Below are 9990 nucleotides of genomic sequence, written 5' to 3'. Positions count from 1 at the left end.
TATCCAGCCCAAAACCTCATGCACTGCAGCTCTTTGCCTGCCTAAGAGCCTGTCAGGGGAGCAGGGAATGGAGGTGTGGAGTGGTGTGAGGTGTCCCCCAGGCCCTCTGTGGAGACATCACCAGCAAGGATACCACAGAAGATAAATCCTGCCCATCCAGGCCAGGGCTCTGCCACTGACATCCCTGAGACAAAAACTCTGAGAGATCCTAAATCCCCTTGGGACACAGCCCAGATGCTCCATGCAGGCCCCGTTCCCCTGGATGCCACCAGCCTGGCAGGGACATGTGGCCAGTAGTGGCAGTTGTGCCAGTGCCAGGGACAGCCCAGAGCAGAGTGGTCAGATTGCACCTCGAGGGCAGGAGACCTGCAGGTGCTGAGCACAGAGCTGCCAGCACTGCCCTGGTGTGAGGTGGCTGTGCAGGGGCTCGGGAGGGGACAGTGTGGGACAGCTCAGGGAGGCTCAACCCAGGCTGCCCTGCATGGAGCTCTCTGCCACGGCCCAAACACACTCACTTTTAGCACCTGCTTTACGTGTCTGTGGGTGTCTGTGAATTTAAACTCACACAACCCCTGCTCCAACGTTGTCCCGTGCTTCTCCAGCTGTGCCCTTAGTGCACAACAAAAAGCCACAGCAGCACCTTCATGGAATCAGCCCCCTCCTGCATTCTGGGCAGCACTGTGGGGCTGGGGACACGAGTCCACATCACATTATCACAGCCTGCCACCACCCCGGGCATGAGCTAACCCCTGTGCCAGGGTGTGAGTCCAGACATCTGCTGTGGAACTGGGAGCAGGAGGAACCTCTTCTCCTCCCACAGAACACTCAGTGGGTGAACAGCCACACATACAAGCTCCCAGCAAACTTGAGGCAGCCTGGGGAGGACCCAGCACGTATCTGAGCACCAGCATGCAGGAGATGACACCAGACCTGAACTTCAGTTTTTCCAGCAGAGAAGGCCATTCCCACACAGTGCACCAGCACCATTTTCCTTTGCAAGGCATATTGATGGGAAGAGGATGGGAATTACTGTCAGCCTGACCCTTCCAGATCCTGCTGCTGCGTCCCTTGTTTGCAATCTGTCCTCAGCGCGCTCCACCCAGGCCTGCCCTGGCTCCCTGAGGCAATAGCAGAGGTACCTGTGCCCACTGCAGCAGGATGGAGCAGGGATGGCACAGTCAGCTAACACTCTGGAGAACAGGACACTCATCACACCCACCATCAGGGCAGTCCCAGCTAAAGGTGGCTCTGCTAGCCCTTTTTCTGGCTCCTGCTGCCACCAGGGTGCCACATGGCTCTCTGCCCCCTTCACAGAGCTGCTGCACCCCAGGATAATGGGATGCTGCATCTCCTGGGGTGTCCTTCTTGCTTCCTTCGAAGCCCAGGCAGCCAAGACTCAGAGAAAAAGAGCTTTACCCTGGATCAGCGTGGGAACCAGCAACAGGGAGCTCATGGAGCAGGGGACCAGCCCCACCTACAGCACAGTCACAGCTGTGCTGCTCAGCTGCCCTGGGGCCGTGGTCTAAGCCACAAAGAGTTGAAACCCAGCCAGAACTCTGATAGGGCAGGACCCGCTGGGGCATCAAAAGGAAAACCACTTCCTGGCCACGCTCAGCAGAGCAGCTCCCCATCCTGCTCCTCCATCCCTGAAATAGCAACTCAGACCTGACCTCTGAAATCAGAGCATCCTCTGGGAGCTGCTGGCCTGGCCCAGCCACCCAGAGGGAGGAGGCAGCCAAGCCCCAGCCTAGCAAGGCTGCACCTGAGCCAGGCCCTGCAGCAAGCAGCCTGAGCCTCTCACCAGGAGCAGCAGGCTGGTTTGGGAGGGCTGTAGTGTGTGGCACCACGGGTGCACAGCCACCCTCATGCAGGATGAGCTCCACATTAAGCTCAATTTCTCTGCTGCATGGCTCAGCCAGGGGCAGGGTTACCCACTGCTGCCAGAGCAGGGAGGGGTCCATGGCCAGCTGTACCAGCATGCAGAGCCCTGAAGCAGCAGAGAGGAGGGATGCTCAGATCAAATCAACTCCCAGAGCAATCCTGGACCCACCTGGAGTGGGGCATCATTTGGCTCCCCAGGTACTGGCACCTCCACACCCTTAGGTGTGTCTCCAGCATGGGGAGCTCACGTCTGTACATAGAAACACAACCAGTGGATTACCCCTCACCCTGTGGAAGACAAGGCAGCCCCACACCAGGAGCCCCAGCCTCACTCCCTGTGCACAGAAAGCCTCCTGCCCCCCACCAGCACTGTGTGCCCCCCAGCCCAGCCATGCCCGAGCCCACCTGCTCTTAGCCAGCCCTGTTTGTTTGCCCAAGGTATTTGCAGCCGGGGGCACCTGCTTTGATACCATCAGCTCCACCAAGGAAGCTGCTCACCTAGCGTGACCCCTGTAATCCCATCCTTCCCCATTAAGTGCTGTGTGAGCATCCCCCCTCCCAGCCTCCTGACATTTCAGCATTTATCTCCCTCTCCCCAAGCTGAGCACATCAAGGCTCTGACATTGCTGGGGAGCAGGAAGCAAACCACCCAAAGTCACTTAGAAAGGGGCTTGGCAGTACCAACACGCCCCAGCCCCTCTATTGCTCCCTCTGGGTTGAGGGCACCCAATTCCCACAGCATTCCCTACAGCAGCACTGGAGACCAGCCAGCACTTGTGGAAAGGTCTTGAGCTGAGCTGGTCCTACAGTGGGGTGTACAAGCTTTGTCTCCTCAAGCCTCCTGCCACCACCCTCATGTCCCCCATGGTGCCACTTTCGCCCCTTGCCAGGACAGTCCTGCCTGCCTCTGCTCCAGCTACCTAGACACACATCAGCAGCCTGAAATAATCTCCTTTTACTGATGAAGAATAATCTCCTGTTACTGATGAAGAATAATCTCCTTTTACTGTTGAAGAGGCCAAATATTCCCTCTCGTTAGCCCACACAGCCTCTTCCACTCTGTGTGAAGCAACAGTTCACCCTTCCAGGATCGAGCAATGCCCATTCCCTCCACTCATCACTCCCCATCAGGCTGGGAAGCAGATGCCTCCCCCAACCCTCCCTTCCAAGAGTGCCTTGTTAAAAATGGTCTGCTGGCTCCCGTTCCCCTGGAGTCAGGCTGCATTTCCGCGGAGCACAAGCACAGTCAAGGTCTGGCAGACAGATTATCCCTGACCCCTTCCAGGTGCACATAGCCAGGCAAATCTGCAAGGTGATGGGGTGCCAGCCCTGGCAGGGGCTGGGCACTGTCCCAGCACTGTCCCAGCCACGGCTCCATCCAAAGCCCAGGACTCCTCTCCCGTGCCGTCAGCACAGGGCACTGGTGTGTGTGCCCACCGGCACCTCTCCAATATCCACTGCCCCACAGGGCGATGCTACTGCCTCCCCTCACCCACCTCGGCTGCAGGAATGTCCCGCTACTAAGGACATTCCCAGGGCAACGGGATTTGCCGAGAGATCCTGTGGCGCCTGTGGGCACGGGCACCGAGTGCCAGCCCCGGGCACACGGGATGGCGGGGGGGACAGGAGCCCTGCCAGCCACAGCCGGCCTCTCACGGGAGATGAGGAGCAGCAGGGCGGGATGCCCTGTGCACCCTGCCGGGGGAGAGCCCCCACGGGCCGGACGGTCGGAGCGGGAGCGGCCGTCGCGGTGCCCCGGAGCGGCCCGCAGAGCCCGCCTGCCCCCTGGCGGTGCCGCTCCGGCCCCGGCATCCTCGCCCGCGCTGCTGCCGGGCTTCAGCTCCCCCGGGCCGGCTGGTGCCCCCCAGGCAGCCGAGATCGCGTTCCCCGGAGCTGGGATGCCAGCGGTCTTGGAGACATGGAATTTTTTGGGTTGGAAGAGACTTTTAAAGGCCATATATTCTAACCCCCCTGCCACGGACAGGGACATCTTTAACTAGATCAGGTTGCTCAGAGCTCTGCTCAACCTGATCTTGAATGTTTTTGGGGATGGGGGATCTACCACTTCTCTGGGCAATCTGTGCCATTGTTTTACCTCCCTCAAGGGTGGTAAAAAGCCCTTCTTCCTTATATTTGATTTAAATAAACCCTTTTAGTTTAAAATTATTACCCCTTGTCCCACCTCAACAGGCCATGCTAAAACATCTGTCCCCATATTTCTTACAAGCTCCCTTTGAGCACTGAAATGCCACAGGAAGATCTCCCCAGAGCCAGCTCTTCTTCAGTCCTTTTCCCTTTGCTGCTCGGGGCTTTGAAGCCTCATTCTGAGAGCTAAGCAAGGTCTGTTTGGGGCCAGAAAGAAACAGTGAATAGGTGCAAAGGAGCTGCCCAGGTTCCAGAGGAGAGAAACATAATCTAGAAAACAGCCTGAGCTGAGGATCCACCCTGGATTTCCTACATGAGTCCAGGCTACTGAGAAATTCACTGTCCCAGGGCACGCACAGAGCCAGCATGACAGAACAGTCCATGGTGCTTCTCAGGGACAACAGCCAGTGTCTCAGGCAAGGAGGACAGCATTGACACATGGGCCAAGAATGCAAGACTGATTGCAGACAAACTGCCAGAGAAACATTTAAGGGCAGAACCAGCCACCATGGGTGAGAAATGCCACCTGGCTGAAGTGCAGAAAGGATCAAACCCTCTCCAGGTACCCAGGCAGGGGGACACAACTCCTCAGCAAAGGGCACAGCTCAGACTTGCCCCACTGAAGCGTGCATGGGAAGAACCTGCAGCCAGCAGGGACCTTTCTTCAGACCTGATGCCTGAGAGATCTTTATTGAGTGTAAGAACAGTTCTTTACAATGCAGATTGACCCAGAACCTCCCCCAAATCAGAGAGGCTGTGAGCTTCCACCTCACCATAACTGCAGCTGAGAACAGAGCATGGGCCCCATTTTACACTTCCAAGTATAAAAACCACCAAACTGTGAGTAAGCAAAAGCAAACACATTAGAATCAGTGAAAGTGCCTGTCCCACACTGGCTTTACACCCATCTGCTGGACAAGGGGCCAGGACTGAGTGTTTCACAGCCAGGGAAAGGGGGTGCACAGAGCAGAGGTCCAGGACAGCAGAAAGGCACAGGGTAAGGATCACCTCCTCAATCCCCAGCTCCCAGAACAGGGATCAGGGAGAGGGGATATACCAGCAGCATCCATCCAGTTTTGGGATCACCCTCCCAGGGCTGTGTGAAAGGAGACATCTCAGTGCCAGGAGCAGCCTTTGCTCCCCAAATAGTTAAAACAGCATTAAAAAAAGAACAAACAGCAAATGTTGAAGTCGTGGCAACAGGTATCCAAGGTAAAAACCATCCAGGGAGAGAAGTTCCAGTGAGTACCTAGGGGAAGAACCAGGGTGAGATCAGCAGACTTGAGCAGCACATTCCACCCACACTTGCCACACCATATTACAGCCACCCAGATCCTTCCTCCAAGGCAGCCTGGCCCCTCACCTTGCCTGGAGACAAGTTACTCCTTCCTCCTCCTACTTCTTCGCTGGCATAATAGGAGGAAGGTCCTCCTCATCCTCCTCAGATAAGTCATCATCCTCCTCAAAGGAAACATCTTCCCTGTGCACTGGGACACACAGAGGTAATTGTTACTCACCAATGCATGTCTGTGCAAACACAGCTGGCTCACGAGACACCCCAGGAGCAGAGCAGCCCAAGGAGCTCTGAAGCAGCTTTCACAGCAGCTAACAGTGGGAAATAAGCAGCATCCCAGCTGGAGGGAGGTCTCAGAGGGGAATGGTGACAGGCAGACATGAAAAAAGGGGACAGTTTGAGACATCCAGACCCCTTTTCCCATGCAAGGCCTTATGGTAGGGAAGGAATCCCTGCACTGAGATGGCCCCTGGGGAACCAGCACAAAGGTAGCACCCAGTGCATCTCCCAGCAGCTGCCTGGATGTTGTTGAGACTGGAGCCCCTTTATCCCCCTCAGTCCTGCCAAGCTTTTCCCCACCCCTCAGTCCTTACTGATCCTGTGCCAGCCAGCCAGGTGCACTGGGCCAGAGCCTGCTGCCAGCCGAAAGGTCACTGGAGGCTGCAGCTTGAAGTTGTCCAGACTCAGCTGCAAAGAGCAGAGATGGAGCTGAGTTAGGGACAGAGGCAAAAAGCAGAATATCCTGTAGCTCCCAGTACAGCACCTGGCCCAGTTCAACATGTCCATCTGAGGGCACCTGCAGCCAGGCCAAGGGTACCCAGGGCATTTGCCTGTGAGCTGCAGATCCTAGATCAGAATCCACAAACTTCCAGAGCTGTCCTGTTCCCTGCAGCCATCCACCCCTGAGTCTTTAAATCAGCCTCTTACCAAGGGCTGGCATGACAACTTCAGGTTTGCCACAGGCACAGAGATCTCTTGGTTCTCATGGTTTCGCCCAACGACTTCCACCACGTTGCACTCGTCCTTGGCACCATCAGTGAGGCAGACCTGGGTGGGAGTGGAGACTGTGAACAAATGCTCTTCCAAGGGACACATCTGGGACAGCTGGAGCTCTCCACAGGACAAGGAACCCACAGCAATGCTATCAGCCCAGATGTCATGTAAGGTGTGGGGATGGTGCTCCACAAAACAGGGAGAGCACTGAACAACCCCACTGCAAATGTCCGCTGACTGCCCCAGAGAGGGCTCTGTGCCTCTCCCAGCTGCAACAGCTGCTACTGCAGTCACATACAGGGATGGCACCTAGGCTGCATTTTCTGCTGATCTGATCAATGCTGACAGGCTCTGTGCTCCCAGGATAGAAAATATCCCCAGGAAGAGCCAGGAATGAAGCCTTACACCTATCTGGGCTTGGGGAGCACCAAGCCAGAGACCCAGCTGGTGTGGATGTGGTGTGAAGCGCCAGCAAGGTCAGATACAAGGGAAAATTTTTTTTCTTCACCACGTGCCTGGAGCATTCCCCTACTCAGCAGTCTCCTGACATTAGAGGCTTTGCACAGGCACCTCTGTATGATGGATAATTGTGACCACTCTGTGTCGTGCCCTGAGAGCAGCCAGTCCTGGGACCTCAGCCAAGGGAGTCCCCTGATCCAGCCCAGCCAAGAAAGGAGGATGAGCCTGGAAAATGGGCATAAGGATATGGGCAACTACAGGAGAGAACAAGCACAGTTAATTAATATTTTTCTTACCACAGACAGTGCTAAAATGTGGTCAGAGTTGTCTTCTTCATCCACCTGAAATGTGTAGGATTTGGTACTGGCAGTCAGCTCACAGCCTAAAAGGAGGAGATTAAAAAAGCACTAGCAAGTATTACAAAACAACAGTCACTACAGGTAAAGGGTCCTGAGGAGCAGCCCTGGCCAGGCATGCACATGGCACTCTAAAACTCTTTATTTTCTCATGTGAGGAGCAGCATCAGACCAGGGCACCCTGGGCTCCAAGGTCTCAGAAAACCACACACCTGCCTCTGCCCCATGCAGGGACAAAACCTGGTGTCCCCAAAGCAGGCTGCCATGAAGCAATGCCCATGGGCACCCAAGGTTCCCAAGCACTGGCACAGCAAGGTTCTTCCCTTCCAGAGAGCAGAACAGTCAGGGCACACCACTGTGAGAAACAGGAGGGAGCAGACAAAACAGTGGCTCTGCTCATGCCATCGCCAGTACAACTTTTTCTTGAATGGGAGTCTGGAAGCAGAGACAGACACAAAGTGCCAGACCTGAATGATGAGGCACAACCCAAGGGGAGGATGGGTCCAAGTTGCAGGGAGCTGGAGTGCCTCAAGAGAAGTTTTGAGACATATTTTATTAAATACCTCAGACAATTACAAAAACAAGGGAGATGCATAACTACGTCCTTAGCTCTTAGGATCAGGATTCAGCCGACTAAAGGGAGGGACTAAATTGCCCTGGGTGCGTTTACTTATTACAGGATGATTCACCAACGTGAGGCTGACCGGAAAAACACAGAGCTGAGCACTGCATACCGGCAGTGCCGGCACTTCAAAGGGAGAGGAATCAGCCTTCACAAGCGCAGCCCGGGGCAGCACCGCTTTTTTCCCCCATGCTTATATATTGAACTTACCGAGGGGAGGGCCGAACCCAGGTGCCTGAGAGGCCTGGGGAGCTGTAACTGCGCTCCTCCCGCAGTGCGCGGAGCCGCGCGGCCCGGCCCGGCCTCACACGGGTGAGGGAGCAGCGCAGGGCCCCGCCTGGCCCGGCAAACCCCTCCCGGAGGAGGGGCCCGGCCCCACCGCCCTGCGACGGGCGACCACGACACGCTGACGGGGGAGCGCGGGGGGTGAGCCGGAGGAGCGGGAGAGGCCGCGGGAGCCGGGGCTGCCACCCCGCCGCCCCATGAACCCCAGCCCTCTAAAGCCGCCAGAACATCAAAACCCCACGCGGCTCCCTCAACCCGCCCCGGGACCCCCAGCAGTGCCTGCTGCCTCCCAAGCGCGGCCAAACACGTGTGTCTCCACGGCGTCCTTCCCCCACGGCACGATAATGCCCTCCACGTGTGTCTCCATACCCACGTGTCTCTCCGGCCTCCTTCCTCCACAATGTCTCTGCTGCCCCAGGTCTCTCTCTGACACTGCCCCCCGGCTCCAGCTGCCCCCATACGTGTTCCCCCCCACCCACACGTGCCTTTCCAGCCTCCACGCCGTCCCCAATACTCACCAAAGTCTCCTTCTGCCCCGTCTCTCTCTCACTTTCCTACGTCTCTCTCGTCCCCACACCCCCGCCTCGTGTGTCACCTCCCCAATTCATCTGTGACCCCCCGTGTCTCTCCCTCGCCCTGGCCCGGGGCCGCTCACCGAAGAGGACGCTGCCGGGACAGGCGGGCCCGTGCGGCTCCATGAGGCGGCGGCGCTGGGATCGCTCTGGCAGCGGGGCGGGCCGTGCAGCGCTGTGCCGAGCTGAGCCGAGCCGAGCCGCTCCGCCCCGTGCCCGCCCCCGGGGACCGAACCAAAGGGTCCTGCGGCAGCGCCCCGCCGGAAAGCTCAATATCAGGGTATTTCCTGGCCACCCTGGGCCTTCAGCATTTACTGACCCCACCGCCAGCTGTGGAAACGCCACACCGGAAAAATGGCCCTTGCTACCGCTGCTCATCTATCGCCCTTCTGGGCACCATCCCGGCCCACGGCAGCAGCCGCCCAGCACTGGGGAGGAGACACAGGGCACATGCAGAGCCCCCCAGGGGACTGAGGGTATGAAGAGGAGTATCGGGGGAACAGGAGGGTGACAAGGATGGAAACAGGAGGGCAGCGGGAGGGCGCTCTTCATCTCTATCCCTTTAAGCATGGGCAAGAGCAGCGTGACCTGACACGGGGGACTGCGGCACAGGAGCATTTGAGAAGAGAAGGCAACATCCTACTTCAAAATCTACAGCAAGGAGGAGAGGGCTGGACTGGTCTTTCAAAGCAGAGAGGGAAGCAGTCTGCTTGGTGCTGCAGAGGAGCAACCAAATTAAAACAAACCCCACTAACAACGAGATCACATTGCCTTCTGGGGACAAACCTGGCTCTGCTCCTACCACAGAGACCTCTGCTAGCCAACCACTTGCTTTGCTTGAGCTGGAGTAGATTCAAGGAAAACCTGACTGAAGGTTTGAAAAGCTGAACCAGGTCCCAGAAAGAAGCAAGTGCTCGTGCAGCAATGGTTACACAAGCACACCCATGTGCTTCTCAGCAGCTGCTCTGCGCAGCCACCTGACCCTACCTGACCTGTCTGAAGCCACCACCCCGGAGCGATGGAGGCAGGAGCTTCCATTCTGCATTATGCTCCCTTAAAGGAAAAGAGTCTGGGGCAACATCAGAGCCCAATCCCTTTTCCCAGGCCCACATGTGCTGTACAGAGACAAGTCTGTCATAACCTCATGAAATAGGCTTTAAGAAAACATAGGTGACTATGTGCAACACATTACTTGTTTTAACAGAGAACATTTACTGGGCCAGGAGAAAAGTTTTCACCTTATAACTTCCCTGCTTGGTTTGTGTGTTATCCTGTTCTCCACACTGCACAGCTTCTGAGCCACCACCAGTGAGTGCACCCATGCAGCAGGTGGACAAACTCTTGTGAAATAGCCTTAGGAAAGAGCTGCTTTTCATACCCCTT

General features: G+C 56.7%; 1 protein-coding gene across 1 annotated transcript; it reads right to left on the bottom strand.

Moving 5' to 3' along the window:
- Window positions 1-4700: 4700 nt before the first annotated feature.
- NPM3 (nucleophosmin/nucleoplasmin 3) lies at window positions 4701-8993 on the bottom strand. Its single transcript, XM_071446446.1, has 6 exons — window positions 8691-8993; window positions 7069-7154; window positions 6248-6367; window positions 5914-6007; window positions 5390-5513; window positions 4701-5275 (listed from the first exon to the last, which is right to left on the bottom strand). The coding sequence occupies exons 1-5, from the start codon at window positions 8983-8985 to the stop codon at window positions 5422-5424; spliced, it is 687 nt and encodes a 228-aa protein (XP_071302547.1). The 5' UTR covers window positions 8986-8993; the 3' UTR covers window positions 4701-5275; window positions 5390-5421.
- Window positions 8994-9990: the final 997 nt, after the last annotated feature.

Source organism: Agelaius tricolor, unplaced genomic scaffold, assembly GCF_023055355.1.
Source record: "Agelaius tricolor isolate 1412-34295 unplaced genomic scaffold, bAgeTri1.0.p SCAF_22, whole genome shotgun sequence".
In the NCBI taxonomy this organism is placed as follows: Eukaryota; Metazoa; Chordata; class Aves; order Passeriformes; family Icteridae; genus Agelaius; species Agelaius tricolor.
The sequence above is the reverse complement of the archived record's forward strand: the minus strand, read 5'-3'. Positions and strand labels throughout refer to the sequence as shown.